Raw genomic sequence first — 23,324 nt, forward strand, 5'->3', positions numbered from 1 at the left:
GACCTTTGGATATAACGACCTTCTTTGAACTGGGACATATATGTGAAAAAATATTATCAATGTAATAAGTTACATTATTTTCAAAAACATGCCCAGAGAGCTAGTAACAGTTTAGCAAAGTGTTATTTTCAATTTTATTATTTTCATTTCACATTCTAATTTTCGAGTCTGAACAAGATTTAAGAAGGTTTATCATAAGAATATTTTTAAATTTTTAAATTCTTCTTATTATGACATATTTCCATTCTATTCAAGGGTGTTATTTTTCTTCGAAATATAATAAATGTAAATACGCAGACTGATTTATGTATACATGTCAACATGATATATATAAACACGTAACATCGTGATATAATAAAAATAATTCCTTTAGATATATTGACATAAAACTTAACTTTGATGATATCTAAAACACTACAGATATCCCAGGGTTTCAGATAGTTTGGGACTAAATTTGTCGTTTGCCTTATAAGATATTATACACGGTTTAGGAAAATCATCTTTTTATTTGAATTGTTTCATATAATGTCATGTCTTGAAAGGTAAAATCAATCTTATTTAAAACTTCAGTGTATTTTTAAAATCATTATGAATAATGATTAAAAAAAAAAGTCACTATCTCCCATTACATTGTGTCTTTACCTGAGAGAGGGATGAACAACTCTACACAGGAGATTGAAGAAAAAGCTTTTTTATGAATTATCAAAAAGAAAAATGTCTCAGTAAAATTTCACAAAAAAGAATTATGTCATCATATGTCAGATATGTGATTTACTCTAGAATTTAGCAATGCATTATATTTTCATGCAAATTGTACAACTGCAAATTGATGTCCTATTCTCCTGTCAATGATTTTAGGCACTTATTTTATATTTAATACATTTATTTTTATTTTTGAAAGAGTTCAAACACGACAAAGTATAGTTCGAAAAGGCAATATATTTTAGAAAAAGGACTAGAAAAACAGGCGCGGATCCAGGAATTTTTTCCAGGGGGGTGGGGGTCCATCCCAGTCAAAACAAAATTCAAACCCATGCAGAAATTTCTTGAAAAAAAGGGAAAAAACGTTAAATCCATTCCCCAAACGTGAAAAAAAACCTATGTCGTGGATGTGATGGCGAGATGCACGTTTTCTGGGGGGGGGGGGGGGGGGAGGGGGGAGGGGGTGTCCAAAGTCGTTCTTTATTTGCTTCAGTATATACTTTTACAGTATACACCCCCCTCTAGATCCGCGCATGACAAAATGAACTAAATGATGAAACAGAATACAAAATTTATTACTAAAATGACCCAAGAAGGTTTGAATTATAAATGTTTGATTTTTCTTATGGTATTTGAACAAGTCGTACAGATGAAAAACATACCTAGCGTATACAGCTGATAATATAAAATATTTATAATCTGTGAATTACCACTAGAAGAAGTGACGAAACACTACTATTTTTCTTGTGTTCAAAATAATTTTATTAAATGTATCATCGTCTCAACTGCAAGCCACGGTCCGAAGTCCACCAATAACTCTCCAAAATAGGAGAGGATCGTACATTTTTGGCCTTGGTTTGCGACAATGCGGATTTGTGTAAAGTATTTGTAACCAAAATCGAAATAATATCATTGAAAACTGTACATACCGACATTTCATCAATATGTTGATGAACAAATGTACTCGTACTTTCAGGGTTAACATACAAACAGATCTATGACTTAAAACTTCCTCTTATCAGTTACTGTTATATTTGGTAATCCAAAGTCCTGCAAAGTCATATTTGTGTATTCTTCCTTGATTTAAGAGCTACATGTACGTTATTGTCTGATGATGCCATATATAAGACATTGTGGAATGAATAATCCAAGATGATAGAAAGTTTTCCGACATAATTACTGAGTGTATGTAAATTTAAGTATAGTAAGTATTCGATTTGAAACATACTCCTGGATTCTTTAGAATACTTTTAAATTAATTAATTTTCTATAAGTTTATTTTTCAATTGTTTTTGGATAAATACTCGAAGGTCTTACCTATTAGATTCTTCGGTTGTCTAGAAGGTCCCTTCAAATCAATACCCTTATCGCAGGAAGATATGGCGACCTCGGCAAACAAAACCGTGACAGCACAACGACACTATTCAAACTTTGTGCAGTTATCCCCCTTCTAGTTAATGGAATTCTACAGAGCTTTTAGTGATCTCTTAATGGATGCACATCTTTTGAACCTTTTGATGGTCAAATCACTCACACAAGAATGACAATAAAAATCTTGAATCAGAGTAATTCACAAATTTTTTTCAAATAACTTGATCGAGTATATTGAACAAAAAAGTTACATATTTTTGGAATCGCAACATACACGTGTAAACTATATAGTTGCAGGACATTTTTTCAAGAACGAATCTAATAACGTTAATGCTACCACTTAGACAATCCCTATATATATCTGTAGTTTTATTGTTTAGTTCCTATGATATATGTAGTTGTTGACTTACATGGCACTCAAAGTAGGTTTTCTTCCGCAACCAAGATTATTTGAAAAGTATATATAATATATATTCTTATCATTTCAAACCTGGGAATGTATATTGTATACTAGCTTAAAGAAATAGAATAAAAAAAAACATATCATAGATGAAACTGTAAAAACAGTATGTACATGTTCTATTATTGCTAAAATACATATTTATTTACAGTTTTCATATCAAAACCAGGCTCATATTTATTTTTTTCTCAAATGTATCCTTTTATATCATATTGAAATTTAGTCAGTGGCTTACCATGTATACTTGATGCCAAAGCATCCACATTATTTTTTGAATAAAAAAAATTAAAATAATACATTTTATGATAAATAAATAAATAAAAAAATCTTTGTTGAAAGAACATATTTCAATAAATTTGTTTCATCATTCAAAAATACTTCGTTTTGTATTATCTTCACACTGCACATTCTAAAACTCAAATTAACACTTCTTAATGTTGTTAATTTCTGCGAAGCTTCCAAGGACTCCCATTCCTGGACTCGCTGGGGGAGGGGCCCTTATACGGGCCCTGACCCCCTGCAGTCGTTAGCCTAAGGCTTTTGCAATGTGTACACCAGGTCACGTGATCCTCACATCATTAGTGTTAGCTTGATGACGCGACCTCTAAATATAGAATGAAGGCTTTTGTCTAGCTACGCTATTTGGAGCCTCCTATTTGCAGCTGCACTGCAATGTGATTCAGTAAGTTTTATATTCTCCCTCACTATGTTCGTCCGAATATAAAACAATTATATTCTAAGTATGATAGTAATGAAAAGAACTCATATTTTAGGAATGGTACTCGCTATAACCTTTTATTTTGCATTGCCTTATGTAATTATAATATTGATTCAGTCTATTATAAATAAATTTTTCATTAATCAATACATTCAGAATCGTAAACATACATAAAATATCAAATACATAATGTTTATCTCATTTTTAAATATACGTGTATACCCGTAGGTTATAGCGAGACTCGATAATCGAACATGAATGAGTGAGGATATATATAGTATGTGATCACGTGATAAGTATGGAATGCAACGAATTTAATTTTATTTATTTCTCTGTTTAATACACTGAAATAAATTACCCTACCACCATCCCACACACAGTTCGGTTTAATTAAGTTTGTTAACTCAGATTATGTCCCTTTGAACAACGCAAGGAAATCGAGCACGGCTTTCTGCTCTCATATATTATGCAAATATTTAGTCACTGTTAACCAGCAGTAAGTTGGTATACCATAATAGTATTTCGAGTCGTACCACAGGCACTTGACGTTTTTAACCTTTCTTTCCATAAATAAAAAATCCCCCATACTATAATAATAACAAGGTTCGTCACGGTCGCCATCTTGAATTTTTCAATTCAGCTACTTCGCCTCGATTTTTAGTCTACAATGTGTTTAAAATTAACGGATACAACCGTTTCCCTCAAGTACTTACTTTAACTATGCCTCCACTTTTGGGCAGTTCAACTCAAATCACATTAAATCCTCTCTAATTCTTAAAATGTCGCTTCAAACTCAGTCTACTGCTACCGATTCCGTAAAACTTAGAAAAGGGAGGCCGGAAGTTGATGTGTTATGTAAATGAGAATTCCCTCTACTTAAATTTCATTGGTTAAAAGAAATATGACGCTTCGCGGAATAAAAATCATGCAAAGACAGTAACAAACTTTTTCGATAAGTTGAATGCTGAGCAGGCCGATGCTTTCCATAATCATCAGAAATAATATGTGAAATATTTTTTTTTCTTCTATTTTGTTGAAGAAAAAATCATGAAGAAATAAAAATTATGCTTGGTCCTGGAATTCTGGTTACTTATTTCTCGTGTAAACCAGACCCCTTGCATTCTGGCATAAATATTTCTTCCTTATAATAGTACTATTTTCAGTGTCTGGAAGCGATGAAAATTATAAAAAAAAGAAGGATAAATATGTGTATGTTTTATTTTTCATCACAGTGGTGAGCTGGCCCAGATCACTGAACCTCCATGTCCCCTCTTTCTACAGGCGCGTAGTTGTCTTTGCAAGTACGCAAGTGCGTAACTACATATCGTTTTAAAAAAAAATATAGGTCTGAGAGAGAGAGAGAGAGAGAGAGAGAGAGAGAGAGAGAGAGAGAGAGAGAGAGAGAGAGAGAGAGAGATATTGTTGAGAGAAAAAAATATTAGCATCATCCGGCAAATATTTTTGTTTCAAATTATTAATTGTCATTATTTCGAATCAAATTTTATATTAATACGTCTATTTGAAATCTTTTATTGAATCATTGCCAAATCCAAATTAATCATTAATCTATAGTAAGTGTTCTATAACACATTAATAATTCTATAAGACCTTGATCAAATAGTTTACTGGCGGATTTAGAGGGGGCAGGGGACCCGCCCCTCCCTATGTGTCCAAAATATACATAAGATTTAATAAAGCAATTTTTGTGTATGTGGCTGTGAGCCCCTACCCTGACCCCAAACTGGTCGCCCCCCCCCCCTTTTCAAGATTCCTGGATCCGCCACTGTAGTATATGATTTTAAAATTATTTCTGCTACCAACATTTAAAATACTTGTTGCTGAACATTATTAATACATATTATAACAGAGAGCAGACGATACAAATGTAGCGGTAAAAGATTCTGCATGCCTCAAGTACATTTACAATAAGTTTCCGAGAAAGTTAAACTTCGTGTTAAAAACAATATTACTGTCTTGTCTTTCATGAGAAAAGCCAAATACCATGCTATTCCCTGCAAGAATGTGATTGAAATATTTGTACAAGCCAGGAGCTTCCCCCCCCCCCCCGCCCCAATCAAGGCTTCGCCTAAGACTTACGGGTGGCCTCACAGATTATATTGCCATTCATTTATTTTTAAGGGAGGACCAATTGATTCCGGAGGGGGGGGGACTGGGCTGGCAATTTTTCCCCAGCTTTATTTCCATGTTAGTAAAGGACAATTAAATTTATTTTCAAAATCTGCCAGACCCCCCCCCCCCCCTTAATTTCAGAATTAAATTGTAAACGCTTTTATGTTTTGACAATATAATTGAATTTTTATTTGGATTTAAGCCCCCTTTACTTTCAGGTGTGTAACTACGCCTCTGTTTGTAAAATACAGTGTATACTATTCAGCCTAAATATTTCAGTGTTTCTTAAATAGCAGTTGAAAAAGTACACAGTTTTAGGCTAAATATATATTTATTTGCAAACAATTGGGGACTATAGATGTATCAATATATATTACAAAGTTATTTATAAAATACGTACCAGTAGTCTAGAACTGCTCAAGCTCCATTTTTAAACAGCTATTAATATTACATCTTCGCTAGCCAAAGGTTTCTCCCTTGGCATACGGTGCTGACAAAAGACGGGATTGTTTTCGTCACGTGATCACGATTCTTACCAGGTTCGCACAGATTGCGTCATCGACAGAAATAAAAAGCGTATTTAAAAACATAATGTTTTTAAAGAATAATTAACAAGAAGGTATTAAGTTATGTTAATTGTTATTTAAACATGTTAAAATGCAAATCTACTTCTTCAGTATAGATTCTTAATCACATATTTTGCATGTAGCTTAAGATATTGGATGACACCATATAGCTATTCATAGAATGGCATGTTATCTTATGGATCGTTGTTTACTTGCGTTTTTCATTCCCGATATTAAAGAGTCAAGATATATCCCGAACGCAAATATCGTCATTTACAAAAAACAATTTCTGACTGGTCGAACGATGTCGATCAACTCCAATCACAACTTGAGAAAAAAATCCCAACTTTTTTTAACACAGTATGCCAAGGGCTTATGAGGAGAGTAGCGTATCAGAAACCCTTGGCTAGCGAAGATGTTAATATTAATATAACTCTCAAGATATCCATCAATCAGAAAAGGGCTTTCCCGGATTGTGACGTTCTAACATCAACTTCCGGCCTCCCTTTTCTAAGTTTTACGGAATCGGTAGCAGTAGACCGAGTTTGAAGCGACATTTTAAGAATTGGAGAGGATTTAATGTGATTTGAGTTGAACTGCCCAAAAGTGGAGGCATAGTTAAAGTAAGTACTTGAGGGAAACTGTTGTATCCGTTAATTTTAAACCCATTGTAGACTAAAAATCGAGGCGAAGTAGCTGAACTGAAAAATTCAAGATGGCGACCGTGACAAACCTTTATAGTATGGGGGATTTTTTATTTATGGAAAGAAAGGTTAAAAACGTCAAGCGCCTGTGAGTCGTACATAAAATTTAAATATGAATTTACGACTGAAATGTCATTTATCTACCTTGAGTAGTTCTCACTAAATGCCTTAATGCGGACCCCGGACCTATGCAGTCATAATAGCATCCATTTTTTTTGCCAGTTGTTCATACAATAACATAAAATAAACGAGATCCCTCTGAAATAAACATAATTAATATAACCACGTAACAAATTAATTTTACTACGTAACAAATTAATTTGAATCAAAAAGCAATAAAACATAAGAAGATATGAAAAAAAAATCTCACTTTCCCCCCATTTAGCCTATGACCGTAATCAGGTTATTTTTTCAGTTTACCTTAACATATGTGTCTGTCCAGACACAGGTTTCTCGAAATGGGCCAGTGTACGGGAAAGGGATTGGGAGGGGTACTTCATACTCTAAGCCATAAAACTTTTATAAACTGGTATCACTGTGGTGAGTTCTGGTGCCTTTTTTTCGAAAATTAAGGAAACAAACTTAATCTAGAGCTTTATTTACTTTCAACAGATAAATATTGAACTTCTTTTGTTTCAAAAATAATATTTTCTAGAGAAAAGAGGGGGTGCGAAACTCACCCAACGAACTCCCGAATCTGACCCGACTGCACTGATGCATTAGAAATGTGCAGAAAGAAAGACAACTCGATATTTCAATATCATGCAGAAACACTATTTGAACTTGTTAATAAAGATACAGAAAACGGTTAACAGAAATTTTTATTAAAAACATGAATGACCTTCAACAATTTCATCACCAGTGGATGACATAAAACATCCCAGAGCCTGTCAACACGTTAACGGTTTCTAGGTGGAGTCCGCCAGAACAATCCTTTTGATGAATAATCTGTTGGGAAAAATCAATTCAGAAATACATTTCTCAGTATAAATACATTGACATAGACTTAACAAAACAGGAATTAGGAAGAAAAATATTATAATACTTTCTGAATTTAATCACGTTTTAACAATATATTTTAGTTTTAACCATTGCTATAAAAAGCACTACACGCAGAGGGACTTTGAAAAATTTTTTACCGAAAATGATGTGGCATTGGTACATTTAATAAATATCCCAGATATTAGCATGTTTGAGCCAAATCCATACATATTAACAGGTGTGTAGGGTGGAATGTCGGAACAATGATCCAGTACCTGTAGAGAAAATTGGCATTACTTTATAGTTTAAGATTAGTTAATTTTTTATCCTTGAGAAAATATTATTTACCTATGAATTCAAAGCCGTAACAATTTGATGATACATACCATATTTAAATTGATCTTTTATAATTTGACAGCATACTGTTTGGTTACATATATAACATTTCAATGTTTTAAAGATTATGGATGCCCTAGAATATTATGGTCAGTCGTCTTGTTTTTTGTTTAATTTCTTTGTTTTTGTTTCGTGTTGTCGTTGTACTTTTTTTGGTTTTTGTGTTGTTTTTATTTTTGTTTTACCCGTCTTCCTTGGATCCATGTTGAAGAATCTGGGGCATAACAGAATTTCATTACAACAGCTTCGTTCTTAGAGTCGCCCCCTGGGCATTGTCGCGCATGCCCGTGATAAACTGGTTCGTGTTTCCCAAGTTCCAGGATAGTTTCAAGGCTATTGCAAACGCGGTCCACTGAAACAGGAAAGTAACTGTATATTTTCGTATGCTTTGCAAAATAAGTTGATCTTAAGATTCAAGAAGATTAACGCAAACTACAACCTCCTGTCGATGAAGTTGACATAGCTGGTCTTTTAGTACTGGTAGAAATAGTAGTATGTCTAGCAGTAGTACTAGATGACATTGCTGGTCCTTTGGTCGTGGAAGTTGACATAACTGGCCCTTTCATAGTGGTAGAAACACTAGTATGCCTTTTAGCAGTTGTCGTTGTAGTCAGTAGTTTAGGAGTAGTTGATGGCATAGCATGAGTTGAATTGCTGCTCGGTACTTTAGGGAAAGAAAATTGGGCTCAGATACATAATATGAGCAATACATAACCATTTCGAAAAGGGTCATGTAATTGCATGTACCATGAAAGGTATAACAAAGATATAAACAGGGCATGATTACTCACATTTTCATGCAAGCATCCTCAGGTTGTGCAGATTCAAGATGGAAAGAATCATAGCCTCGGTTTTAAGGTTGTGCCAAAATTGGGAATCAAAATTTAGGTTGGAAATATATAGGCAGAAACTTAAAACAATGTTTGAGAAACACATATGTGGCAATTTTAGAAAGGGGACAATTTTCAATTTAGGATGTCTGTAATGATAGCGAAAACAATTGGTCATCTTCTAGTCAGGGGCAAACATAATACTAAGTTTGACCTCTAACAGATCCAAATATCATTTGGAGTAATATACTTCTTAAAGAGTACCAGTGTACCAAAATTGATGTCTAAAGCAAATGGTTCTCAGGAAACTGAATTGGCAATACCTTCCTACATTGTATATCTAGTGTCTATGTTTTTTTGATCCTTGACCTTTGAAATCAAAAGGGGCCATCTTCTTCTGAGAGGGAACCAGCGTTCAAAGTTTAATGTCTGTCAAGCAAATTGTTCTCAAGATATGGAACGGTCAATATCTTCCTTTGTTATACCCTTATAAATATCTCTCTGTATATTTATTACTAATAAAAAGTCCAACAAAAGAAGTGCTTATTGCATTGGTCTCACAATTTCATTGTTGTCCAGCCTGCCAGTCCAACAAAAGAACTGTTAGACCGCTACGTCACAAGTATTTAATCGTCGTTCAATACTGGCGACACGGAAATACTAGTAGCCGAAGTTTAGAGCTGCAAGAGTTGTTGTGTGCTATTTGAAAGAGTATGTTTTGTGATAAGTAATTTTTGTGCTATAATGATTTTATAATTATTAATATTTTCATTCTCTGCTATTGTTTTATTTTTGTTGATCAAACCAAAATTTTCCAAAGAAAGTACTAGTAATTGATTATATATTGATTAAATCTGTTCAATTGTTTTCATTTTAGTTACTCTATCTGAAGTGAAGGGTATAACAAAACAGTTATAGACTAGGATTCGGGCAACATCCCAGCCTGCGGCCTCGGGCAACATTTTCACCTTCAGGTCCATCAAATCATACGTTGCCGTCATACCTAGTCAACAACTGTATAATGTTCACTTTGACTCTTGACCTTGTGACCTCATAAGCTATAGGGGTCATCTCCTAAAGGAAAACTAGTGTACCAAGTTTGATGTTTGTCAAGCAGAGGATTTTCAAGATATTGAGTGGTCAATCTATTTCTATGTCCAGTTTGACCGTTGACCTTGTGACCTCAAAATCAGTAATGTTCAACTACTCCTCAGCGGAATGTGTGATGTCTGTCAAGCAAAAATTTCTCGAGAAATTCAATATATAATTCCTATGTCCAATTTATCCTTGGCCTTTGACCACGTGACTTCAAAATCAATAGGGGTTATCTATTCATGAAAATGAACCAGTGTAAACTTTACAAGTTTGATGTCTGTTAAGCAAAGGGTTCTCAAGATATTGAGTGGGTCTATATATAGCTATGTCCAATTTAATCCTTGACCTTTGACCTAGTGATATCAAATTTACAGTGACCATCTACTCCTCAATGGGAACCAGTGTACCAAGATTGATGTCTATCTAGCGAGGGATTCTCAAGATATTGAGCGGTCTTTTTCTTCCTATGTTCAGTTTGACCCTTGACCTTTGACTCTGTGATTATAAAGTTAATAAGGATCATTTATTCCTCAACATGGCCGTAGGAATAATTTTGCCGATATATAGAATACTATAGAAAACATAGCTACTACATGCTTGTGCCCCCTCATTAATAACGTCTGATGACCTTTTTTTTTTTTTTTTTTTTTTTTTTTTTCCTTATCAAGGAATTTTGTTAGTCCATAGTGCCCCCTCAACTGAAAATGTATGATTGTGCCCCCTCAAAGTGAAATTGCTTCCTACAGGCCTGCTCAAGGTAAACCAATGTACTCAGTTTGATGTCTGTCATGGAAAATAGTTCTCAAGATATTGAATGGACAAGTTTTTCCTATGTCTAGAGTATTTTTTCCCCTGATCTCTGACCTTGTGACCTGAAAATCAACTCTTCAGGGGGTACTAGTGTACCAGGGATATCTGTCAAGCATAGGGTTCTCAAGATATTGAGCAGACATTAACACTTTGTCTACCGACATTCCGACCGACAAGTGCAAAGCAATATGCCACTTTTTCAAGGGGGTCATAAAAAATTACTTGGTCATGATTGGTATCAAAATGTATAGTGCAGATGCATATTTACTGAAATCAATGCACCTGGTATAAAGGTTAGGCTAAAATGGGGTTCAAAGTTTTCTGTGAGAAATTACAACCAGACGCTCGGCTATACCCTTAATCTCCGACCAGCAGAGAGACTAATATACATGTATAAATATTATAAAAACATCTTTTCTCGAGAAGCAGGGTCGTATTAAATCATAGTAAAAGACTAATATTCCCATGCTGCGTGGATTCAATCAATTTCAAATACTAAATCTTGGAGAAGAAAAAATATGTATACATACATGTACGAGTACATCAGGTGAAATTTGATCGTCAATTTTAGCCATACTCTAACTTCAGGGTCCCAAATTTGAAAAAAAAAAAGATTCCAAACAACTTTGGAATGTATTCATATAAATACGATTGAATTATGTCCCTTTTAAAAAAAAAAATCCTTTTTATTCTCATACTGTATCCGCGCCTTGCTTCCGTGGGGTCATGGTTTGATTGAATCTGCATTAGATAAGGATGCGTACAAATTCATGGACTAATAATGACCATGTTGTCCTAAGGAAGACGATTTTAAAACATTTTTTTTTCGTTTACATCCCCATGTAAAAAACTGATCTCTTACTGAGGCACTGAAGAGGCAATGATTTGAAAAAAAACCCCTGAATCTGTACCATCTGGGGATGCTTGCATCTTAACATCACTAATCATATCAGAACATTCTGTTTTTGATAAGATATTTATACATTTTTCCCTATATATTCCAATATTAAACTCTGATTCCCTATTCTGGACCCACTCTACCTGCAAGGGCCATGATTTGAATAAGATAGACAATGTCATGAAGATTTTATTTTTTCTGGCCAGGTTGTTCTTGAGAAGAAAGTTTTTAAACTCCACCACATTTCACTATTTCTTAATTATCTCCCCTTGAAAGAGGGTGTGGTCCTTCAATGTTTAATTGGCGTTTTGGTTAAAGTTTACGAACGTAGACGGACACCGGACACGCTGATCAGAATTTTAGCTCTGTGAAATAAAAATGAAGCAAAAAATAATTGACTTAGTTTTAAATTAATGTGGCGAAGGTTGCGTGGCCGAAATATGTCTTAATTTTACTTGACAAAAGAGACTAATAAACTTTTACGAAAACAATAGAGACCAGAAGTCTCTGATGAGACTGTAGCTCTACTGGTTTGTACTTATAACAAAGGAAAAGTAGCACTTGGGCTTGAAACTTTGCAATAAATAGAGTAATGATCCTTGGTTTAGTCTCTTTTTGTAGCAAAATTTATTGCAATCAGACTAAAACTGTAGGAAGAGTAACCTTTTAAAGGACTTTTTTCAGAAATTTTGCTTTTAGTAACCATGGCAACATGATGGCATACATCAAAATAAAAAAAAAACCCTGATATCTCAGTGTACTCATTTGCATGCCAAGTTACACTGAAATTACAGCAAAAGTATAGAAGGAGTAGCATTTTGAAAGTATTTCACCGAAATTTCTATGTTTAGTAACCATGGCAACACTGTTCTCTAAAATCAAAAACCAATGCACTGAATAATGTATTTTAGTGCTGTCTACTTGTGTGCCAAGCTATACTGAAATCAAACCAAAACTGTAGGAGAAGTAGTGTTTTAAAGGAATTTCACAGAAATTTCTATTTTTAGTAATCATTGCAACACCTTTCAACAAAATCAAAAAAAAACAAAAAAAAAAAAACAAAAAAAAAAACAAAAAAAACAAAAAACGATGCACTTAGTTATGTATCTTGGTGTAGTCTACTTGTGTGCCAAGTTATATTAAAATCAAACCAAAACTGTAGGAGAAGTAGCGTTTTAAAGAAATTTTTAGTATTTCACAGAAATTTCTATTTTTAGTGACCATGGCAATACCCTTCAACAAAATCATAAGCCGATGCACTTAGTTATGTGTCTTAGTGTAGTCTACTTGTGTGCCAAGTTATAATGAAATTAAACCAGAACTGTAGGAGGAGTAGCGTTTTAAAGAAATTTCACAGAAATTTCTATTTTTAGTAACCATGGCAACACCACTCAACAAAATCAAACACCGATGCACTAAGTTGTGTATCTTAGTGTAGTCTACTTGTATGCCAAGTTATAATGAAATGAGACCAAAAGTGTAGGAGGAGTAGCATTTTGAAAAATTGTTTACAAACAGACGGACAGACAGACAGACGGACGGACGACACCTTACTATCGCATAAGCTCTTCTGGTCTTTGACCAGTAGAGCTAAAAATGTACAAAATGCTCTGTCTTCAGAGACCCTAACCTGTGCTGCTTGATAGAAAAAAGAACAACTGGCATGGTTTCGCCTGAAAACCTACAAAAAAGTAGAAATTTCATCAAGTTAAAGAAGTCCTCCATGCCATCATCTTCGCTAGCCAAGGGTTTCCGATCCGAAATCTACCCTACTACTTTGCTAGCAAAGATGCCATGCCATGGTAAAATTGCAAAGGGCCTATAGTCTACAATAAAATATGTCGTGCAAGTTCTCCCTTTCTTCCTACCTTTAGCAGAAGTCATGGGTCCTGGACACTTTTCCACGCTCGTCCCGGCATCTCTTCTTACGTAGCCGACCTGTGTTGCAAGAAAGACCAAGGAATCATTAGATTTAATTCGTAACAAGCGTATGAGAGAGAGAGAGAGCGCGCAAATGTTTCTCTGTTTTAGAGGGGGCTACAACACGTTGCAGAATTTGCACGCGTACGCATATTCGAATATACTTGACAAGTACTAATTTAATAGTGAGTTACATGTATGAACTATAACTTAAATGTATGAATTAGTCACTATTTATTATGGAGTGATGTAAAATTCATCATATTTTTGCTGCTGTCAATACTGAAGATTCTCGTGGTTGTTGCGTTACCTACATCTACCTGTGTTCAATTTGTATAACTTGTATTGTTTGAAAGATCCATTTTCTATTATTTGACCTGCATGATACATGATATTATCTAAGGACAAGAATGGTAAGTTGTAAGAGCTTGTTTTTCATTCTTTTGATATATGGAATATCATATAACTACTGCTTGCATTTTCATTGCATGTATTTCACTCCACGTATATTTTCACCCCTCGGTTAACAATGAAGCTTTTATATAACATGTTTAAAAAGATTATAAGTTGCAGAAACTTCCAAACCTGGCCAAAGTGAATTACTGGAAACCAGCCATCATGCGACACAACAAATGACGCTAACTCTTTGCAATGGCTAGTACTTAAATCCGTTGAGTAGGGAGAATCCTGTAGATACAGGAACCCAATAATCTGACTTTTAGTGTCAGGGCATTGAAAAATGTCTAATTGAGGATGGTTCGTATTGCAAATACACGCATGTTTTGCTTGGGCAGTTGTCGATCGTGTTGGTGCTGGAGTTGTCGGTCGTGCCGAAGCTCCCGTTGGGTTAGTTACGACGGTCGTGTGGTGCGTTGTATGGCGATGATGCCCCAAGAGTGCGCTACTGATACCGATACACACCGACAGAAATATGAACACGTGAAGCAGTAACATCTGAAAACATAAACATACAGTTTACTTTTTTGACATTTTCATTGAATTACAGTCGATTTAATCGTGTGTCAAATTGATGTACTGGTTTCAATTTGTTGTAAAAAAAAAAAAAAAAACATTCAGTGCAACAAAATTCACTTGAATGTCTTTTTAAAACCAAATGTGGCTTACCTTGAATACTGATTTGGATCTGTCACTTTCTCTCAGAATCCGTATTTCTATGAGAACTCCTGGATGAAAAACTCTTTTAACGGATAAGCAGTTGTATCTGACAAAGACAAAAAATCCTATTTCTTTTTTTTAACCTGTTACTGGCTTTCATATAATTCCTTACCTTAATCATTTTCTTGTTGTTGAGGTCGACCTAATGATAAACTATCCATTAGTTTGATAACGTTTTCAAAATACTCGACACAGTTTATGTTGTTAGTTAACATAAGACCAACAAGACTTCGCAATAACAAAACCTTACCCCATTATTAAACTCAAAAGATATCGCTTGCAGATTGGTCAGAAACCTCCATTAAAGGCAATGCTTGTGAGAATTGATAGGTGACTCATCAGAATATTAATATTTGCATGTTCATAACATTTTCAACAGTGAAATACTGTAATTTATTTATTGAATAAAAGTGATATTTTGACACATTTTGAAAGGATATCTAATTGGTATTCTCACAGTGTGAGAGAATATCAGAAGTGCGGCAAAACTCTCGATTTTCCTTCCCTTCATGCAGAGTTTTTTTAAACTCCCTGACCTATTAAAAGATAGAGAGAGTAAATGAACCATCCTGACATAGACTAAAACTGCCAAAGTTTCACTAAATATGTTGTTAAAAATCCATGTTTACAACGTTTTTCAATCTCTCAATCGCTTAGCTATTACGTCTCAACCACTCGTGAGACAGGATTTCTTTTATCTGTATTTTGGAGAAAATTAACAAGAAATTGCTGATGCGGAATTTCAAAGTATTTTTCATTGTAGTATTTCCGATGTAAGATTTGGCTAGATTTTTAATCATGAAAAAGTACAAAATTATCCAAATATACAGTTCTTATTTTAAATCCATAATTAATAAATGTACATGTATCTTTTTTCTTTTCATTTTAAGCTATGTTTTTATAATGTTATAATGAATACAAAGCATACCTTTATCAACATTTTTCATATAAGTGTTCATTGTACGTTTGAAAAGAATTTCCAGAATTGATTTGTCTTTGACTTCTGCAATACAGGAGTCAACAGCAGAAGGTGTGTGCAATACATTTTAACTTTACTTATGACAAACAAAAATACGTATGTGATACTTTGGTACAGCAGTGAGGGTAATTTCGCCATTTCTGTGGCTAAGTACTGATAAATATTATATATAAAAAAAAAAAGATAGCACCTGTAGAGAATATTTGTATGTATCTTTACTGCTTTTCAAAAGTGAACAGAAACGTTACTGGTTATGTGTGGAAGTAGGTGTGTCTGCATTCTCTTAGGTCCATCTTTTCCTAGATCAACAGTAAACTGGTAATCATGATTTATACGGAAATTTCAGGGGAATTTTGTATTTAAAAAGTCAATGACACATAGGAGTCGGTTTGTCTAGATGAAAATTTTAAGTGATGGAAGGTCAAGATTAAGTCCGTATCTTAGTGTAAATTCTTAATCAAGATTCCAAATCTACTTCCGTTGTTCCCTTTTGAAGTCTCGTCTGACGTTACTTAAGATTAAGAAAATCCAGGTTGAAGTTTAGTAACAAATCTTAAGTGAGCTATCTTAAGCCTGTCGTCTCTTTAAATAGAAAAGACTTTTCGGAACTGCATGCACAAACATTCGAAATGAAAATGAAAATTGTATTCCTGTTTGCTGCAGCCTTTTTGCAGAAAGCATCAGCAAATTTTCTGTGCTTCTGTAACTTTTTGCACCCATACGGGTCCTATTTGTACGAATGTCCTAGCCAGACCAGTAAGCTGATTGGAATCATCTATCCTCCAGAAAACACTGACCATTACGTGGATCTGTCTTCTCCCCATTGTGTAGCTGCCTTTAATGCGCAGGCTCCGGATGGTTGGGTAGCCATTTATTACAACAGTGACAATGTAAACAGGGTAAGAACTTCACGTCCCTCTATGTAGTATTTCCTTATAATGTTTGAGATAAATCTTATATTTTTGACTAGATCATCTCTCATTGTATAAATAAGGTTGATTATTGCTTATATTATCACTTGTTATTCAATCAATACAGTATAAACTTGCTGATGAGGAAGTCCTGAGGACAATTATCGATTTTTTCCCTATTCATATAAATAAGAAAGTGTTATATTATATGAGGGACGGGGGAAAGACTTTCTTATAAACAACATATCCTTTTATCGGAGTACCTTATAAGCGACAGGGGCTGACAAATAGATTTTTTAGGCACTTGTCCAAGGGCAAGTGTATGGTGAAAATTCACTTGCCCTACCTGAATTTTTGCTTGCCCAATCATAAACTAATTTATATATATTAAAAAAAAAGCAAGGAAAATACTGAGTAGAACATGCAATCCTCTGTGCCCAAAATTAAATCTATGACTTAAATATTTATTTAATTTTTAAAAGTCACTTGCCCACGGGCAAGTGGTTGATAAAATTTCACTTTCCCTCTCCTAAAATTCACTAGCCCCGGGCGTCGGGCAATGGGATTTGTCAGCCCCTGAGCGAGTTTTACTGTATTTAAAAATTCAGTATTATCTTTATCAGGTGCAGTACAAAAGAGTTTTACAAATGAAGCAGACAGAATGTTTTTTCTTCCTTTTAGCTTGGCTATATGCAAAAAGATTCAGGATTTCTAGACATGCAGTGTCCTGGAAGCCTTTCATTCAACGTCCGTATGTATTTACTTGTAGTTTTCTATAATATATTTTAATTGTTGTGTCTATATATTGATTATACAGAAAAGCAAATATACATGTATACATGTACGTGTTACACTTTTTCCTGCGAAAATAAGAAAAATCAGGGTTCATATGCAATAGATGCGCAATGGATAGCATGGCATATGTTCAAATATTTAAAAGCTGTATCTTTCCTGATACTAGTTATTTGCAGCTTATAACATGGCTTTTGAAATTTTTTTTCTGTTGTACCTTTCAGAAAATATAGTGAAGTCCAGCCAGTGTGTTCATCACATTGGAACCATACCAGGTAGAAAATGAAATTACATGTAATCTAAAACATGTCTATGAACAGGATATGAAAAGTGGCATCTTTTTTTAATAATTTTTTTTTTCTGTGAGGTTTGCTCTTTCTCCTGAAATAAAACTTTCTACTTAAGTACACGTGCACATTCATTTAAAAATCCACTTTTTTAATCATTTTTTGTTGGGGGGGGGGGGGGGGGTAAGAATTCATTGAATTTAATCAAAGATGATGCTTGTAACTGATTTAATATAATTTGCTGAAGAAAGTATGTACTTAGTACTTGGACTCGGAATAAACATTTCTGGTGACGTTTAAGTGGAAAACGAATAAGAATCCTTTGTATTTGACAGATTTGAACTTTGTTGTTTATATTAGGCTTGGTTCTCCCTACGCCAGCTTCTCATTCAACCCCACAACCAACAAAACGACCGATTATCTGGGTTACTCTGCCAACAGCGCCTCCACAACCGATTCAAACAAGTAAATATTTTTTTTCCCTGAATTAATAACTAATAACAATTGCAAGTATTTTTTTAATGTTTAAAATGTAAATCTTTATAGCCATGGCTGTTTATCAATACACTATCAGGAACACTTTTGCATAAAAAAGAAACTTTTAAATTGACAGTGCTAGCTTTTATCAAACATACTTAGGTACATGTGACGGAGTTCGACTTGAGATTGGTATCGCTCAGATGTCCACAGTATTCAATGCCGATTCTCGACATTGTCCCAACTCCGCCATTGCAGACGAAGAGGGTGTCGTTATGGCATACTGCAAAGCACCGGAAGTCAACAAATGGAAACGTCAAGCGCATGTGAGCATGGCTTGTGATAAAAGTTTTATCTCAATTATTTAATAATTTATCTGCTACAACTTTTAATGATAAATTCTTAAAACGATTGTACACCTTCATACGCTATGCTATGATTTTTGTATTTTTGAAATGCAAAAGGGCTTCATATATATTTATGTCCAAGATTTCGTCATCTTCTGAAAGTTTGAAAATAAAATAACATTTTATTTCCAGATAATGAGTGACTGTAGGTCCATTCCAAAGTATTCTCCAGTCTCCTACTTTAAAGGAGATGCAATGTTAGGAGGAACGAAATCGGGGATTTTTGTGGAATGCACTGCCACCAGCTTTGTGGTAAATAAACTTCCATTTATCGTCTTTGGAAATCTCTTCTAAAAATATTTTGATCCCTGGCAGCACTTGGATTAGTTGTTCATTAACATGGTATTTTTGATTAAAAATTGCAGATTGCCCGCCAGCTTTGCTCCAATATGTACCTGGAGAAGGTGTCTATCCCTCCCTTTCTTGCCCGCTATTATTACGTGATACAGTGGTAAAGAAGAAAGTACTTAACTCTGCATGTGACTTGAAATATTGGATTTTCTGTGATAAGTTTCTTATAACACTTTTTTTATATAAATTGTTGAGGTGCTATGCATTTTTTTTTTTAAAATAATTTGTTTGTTTTTGTTTATAGATGATATATTGTGCCTAAAAGGCAGAGTTTAAATTTAAAAAGTTTAAAGTGATACCTTTATGAAGATCGGTTAAATTAATTTGTTCATTGGATATCAGATTATTAGAATCACGTTTTGTAGTTCATAAAACGATATTAGTATATGTACTTGACAAGACAGAATTCTCCGTAATGACTCTAAGCAACATCATAAAAGATGGCAAAAGTTGTCTTTATTTTTTTTCACCAATAAATTTTGATGAAGTTAATGTATTTTACACGCGTATATATCTCTTTTTGCTGTCTATCCACAAAATATTTTCAAATTTCAATGATGTGGAAATTTGAGAATAAGGTTTGGCTTGGTACAATTTAAAATCGATCATATTGGAATCTTTTTGTTTGGTTGGTCACTCTACAATTCTACAACGTGAACAAAGACAAAATAGCACAAGAAAGTATGTGCTTAATTTTGACTCGAATTCATAATCTACCAGTAAAACGTCCTGGGGCCCGTTTTACAAAAGAAATTACGACTAAGACCAAAAACTTAAGTTGATTGTAAAGTTTTGCAAAACCAGTCATTCTGTTTAAAATTGCTAGCGTATAAATATATTACTACGAGTACATTCCTTTTAAAAAGATTAAAACCATTTTCAATATAATGTAAATTAAAAAGATATAAGCAAAATTAAATTTTGGTCTTCGTGGTAAGTTCTTTTGTAAAACGGGCCCCTGTATCGGGTTTGGCGGAGGAATATAGTCTTACTATTTAGTACGTAGGTTATGTAAGTAGGTTACACCAACATTTTGCTTCAATTAGACACACACCAGCTTCAATGCGAACGCTATCATTTCCACTCCTAATATTTCGGAACGATATGTTTAAGCCAAATAAGTGCACTTATTTGGCTTAAACAATAATGACTTTAAAAAGTTATTTTTAATGTTAAAAATTTTCACTCAGGATCTTAGTAGGGTCAATTTAGGAAGATGGAAGAAAAAAAAAGTTTTTATTTAGAAATAAAAAGTCGTAGTATGAATGTTAAGAAATGTTAAATAAATACAACTCAAGAAAGTTGAAATAACGAGATAAAAGATAATTCAACTAAAGATGAAATGTGAAGATAACGAATAGTAACCATCAAAAGTCCAATAAAAAAAAAATACCTGGACCTCCTGCAATCTGTCTGTCTGTGAAAACTTTAATATTTGATTAACTTAGATATTAACTTTTGAGCTGTAAGAGATAGACTCCCCAAGATTGGCACACTATGCAACTATTTAGACCCTGTGTTCGTCTCTCTGTCCGAGATTAATAACTCGATCGACATCGCACGTCAAGTACTAGTCTGGATCATCCCGACCTTTGAACAGAACTAGACTATTAAACACATAGTATTACTTCTTTCAAATGTCATCATCACTGATTAGTAGTTGTCATACTGATGTTGCAAGTGGATTTTAGATTCATATTAGTCATCATTGTGAATATTGAATTAAGAATATCCTGCTTATAACTTAACAAAAAGTGTAAGTAGGTTACAAGGTAACTGGTTTGACTAATAGCAGGTCATTTAATTTAACAAATCACTGTAAACAAAATAAATGTATCTCTATCTATATATTCTCAAAATATGATATCACAACTTGGTCATGTTTAGGGTATTTGTGTTTAACAAACACATATCGTTTGCATGGAACTGCATGGTCGATTATTCCTAATGAAGACCAGTAAGCTATAGGTTAGATTATAGATATAGGTTATAAATGTCCAAGATTAAGTACCCCAGTGATAACCTCTTTAGAAAGTCCATATATGGTGTTGAAAAGTTTTTTTAATCCCCTCTCCCCATGACACCGGTTCTGTTTTGCATCCAAAAGACTATATGGAAGATGCTGTAAACGCTGGAGGAGAAAAGTAAGGTCTTACATGTATCTATAGAAAAGAACCCAATTTGTTTCTTGTTTCCTTGTTTGTTTTGTTTTGTTTCTTTTATTTTGGGGGTTGGGGGGTTGGGTGGGATACGGATGAACATTTTTTAAGTGTTGTAAAACAAGTGCATCTAAACAACCAGAAATGGCAAACTTATTAGAACCCAACACCCTTAATGAAGCCTTTGGTCAATTGCTTACATATACATATCTCAAATACTAGTAATTAGGAGTGTTTCGGCGGTATTGATAGCACATGTCATTTCAAGAAGTACGTACTAAGGTCCATCTCTTCAGAGGTCCAGATTAAAATCAAGATAATATATAAAATGGAACAATTTTCGTACATTAAAAGAACAAATAAATAGATATTTGATACTAAAATAATAGTTTATTATATGGTTTAAGTTACATAAACATTTGTAACTGCTCACAATTTTCCTCTGCCAGTACATTCCAGAAAGAGTCAACATGGGTTATCTTTCGTTGAATGTACATAATAAAGACACTGTTTCGTATGACAGTGTTTTCGGAACATCCAATCAAACAGACGTCTGCATTCATTTGTCTTGAAATAGCATTGAAAATCTGTATCAAAGGTGATACAAAAATCAAAAGACCTTTACATTTCAAAAGAGATAAAAAAATTATACACAAAGCAGCAGAATCAAAATCTATTTCATGATACCGCGGGTATGATTTTTTAATAAAACGTTAATTCCACTTTATTTTTTATTTTTCATATGGAATACATTGTAGATGTGTACTAGAAGATTAATTTATGGAAAAAGACGAAAAAAATATCCTTGGACCCAGGGTGTATATTCCGGAGGGGGGGGGGGGGCTGTCCACAAGCACCTGTGGATGCTACCTATAGTATCAAGCTTGCATAGAAGTGGTTTAATGCTGCTTTTTCACCAATACCAGGAATTCAAAACAGTAATTAAATCAAAAAGAACTCTAATTAATCATAAATTTATTATCCCCATAATCAGGATGATACAATGGCAATAATAGCATAGAACCTTTTTCTACCTAAATTACACCTCAAACTCTAAGGATTGTCTATTCTCAGTTAACAAGTTATTGATTCAAAGATGCACTAAGCCAGCGAGCCAGCAAAATGAAAAGGAATATCAATTAAACAATCGAAAAAAGAACATTTACGGTTACGGATAACCGCAACACCTGCAATGTAAATTGGAATAGTTTATTTTTCATAGTAATCCGAAACTTTATCATGCAAAACAGTGGTGAACTAAAACAATGAAACTCAAAAGATTTTAACAAATGCAGATGGTCCTATTGTTGCTGAGAAACAGTACAAGTATATCACTCTTGCAGAGGGAAAATGAAACAAGAATGCAAGTACCGGGTTATATACAAATAAAGCTGCAGTAAAGGTACAGGTATAATAGAAATCAAGGAATACAAATAAACTACTGATTTAATTAGTTCAATTAGTAATAAAAATATCAATATTCTGAAAATTACAGCTCAAAGTTCTAGCACCTTCCAATTTATTCCCATGCTTGTCAGAACTCTGCCTAGTTCAAATTATGTCTACTTCATTTGTCGTAATGGTTGCTACATTTTCATCTTAATCTTTTACAGATTGATGCGTATGCATGAAGGTAATACTAGTAGCATCAATTTGGCAGTTGACTCTTGCTATTTACTTTGAATGATTTAGTAAACATTGTTTGATAATTTTTTCTCCAGTTGACAAGAATCAAGATTCAAAAGTCTGGTGATGTTCAAAAGCATTAGGAGGGCTGGGTGGTTGTGGCCATTTTCAGACTACATTTGTATATTGATCTCCTTTAGAAGAAGAGCTCCATATAAAGATATACAAAAATGATCAAATTTTAAAACTAAAATGTATGAATTTTTGTTTGCCAAATGATAGTTGACAGCTTAAGATATCATATCTAAAAAAATAAGTTGTATCTGATGGTTAATTTGTTGACCCCCCCCCCCCAGCCTCCTTAATGTTAATATCAAGAAACTAAACTATAAGTTTCAAAATGGTTAAAACTATCGGTGTTCAAAATTAAGAATGTAATGAATAATATATTTTAGAAAAAAGTCATCTTCAGGTACAATCCAAAGATTAATTTTACCATGCTAGTTTTTGCATCAATACTAAATTAATCAAGCTATTTCATAGAATTTGTGTCCCATACTGAAGGAAAAAAGAAGAGC

The 23,324-nt window shown here is 33.8% G+C and overlaps 2 protein-coding genes across 2 annotated transcripts; one reads left to right on the forward strand and one right to left on the reverse strand.

Annotated features, from left to right (window-relative positions):
* Positions 1 to 7,499: 7,499 nt before the first annotated feature.
* Positions 7,500 to 15,012, reverse strand: LOC133171851 (uncharacterized). The gene is made up of 9 exons (XM_061306645.1): positions 15,008 to 15,012; positions 14,707 to 14,803; positions 14,167 to 14,535; positions 13,530 to 13,599; positions 13,292 to 13,342; positions 8,468 to 8,692; positions 8,214 to 8,380; positions 7,791 to 7,907; positions 7,500 to 7,599 (listed from the first exon to the last, which is right to left on the reverse strand). The coding sequence occupies exons 1-9, from the start codon at positions 15,010 to 15,012 to the stop codon at positions 7,507 to 7,509; spliced, it is 1,194 nt and encodes a 397-aa protein (XP_061162629.1). The 3' UTR covers positions 7,500 to 7,506.
* Positions 15,013 to 16,308: 1,296 nt separating this feature from the next.
* Positions 16,309 to 19,150, forward strand: LOC133171744 (uncharacterized). The gene is made up of 7 exons (XM_061306537.1): positions 16,309 to 16,635; positions 17,329 to 17,398; positions 17,664 to 17,714; positions 18,087 to 18,191; positions 18,366 to 18,529; positions 18,743 to 18,862; positions 18,976 to 19,150. The coding sequence occupies exons 1-7, from the start codon at positions 16,366 to 16,368 to the stop codon at positions 19,063 to 19,065; spliced, it is 870 nt and encodes a 289-aa protein (XP_061162521.1). The 5' UTR covers positions 16,309 to 16,365; the 3' UTR covers positions 19,066 to 19,150.
* The last annotated feature ends 4,174 nt before the right edge of the window (positions 19,151 to 23,324 follow it).

This window comes from Saccostrea echinata, unplaced genomic scaffold (assembly GCF_033153115.1).
Source record: "Saccostrea echinata isolate AGI-Se365-2 ecotype Australia unplaced genomic scaffold, CSIRO_AGI_Sech_v1 ptg000054l, whole genome shotgun sequence".
Classification (NCBI taxonomy): domain Eukaryota; kingdom Metazoa; phylum Mollusca; class Bivalvia; order Ostreida; family Ostreidae; genus Saccostrea; species Saccostrea echinata.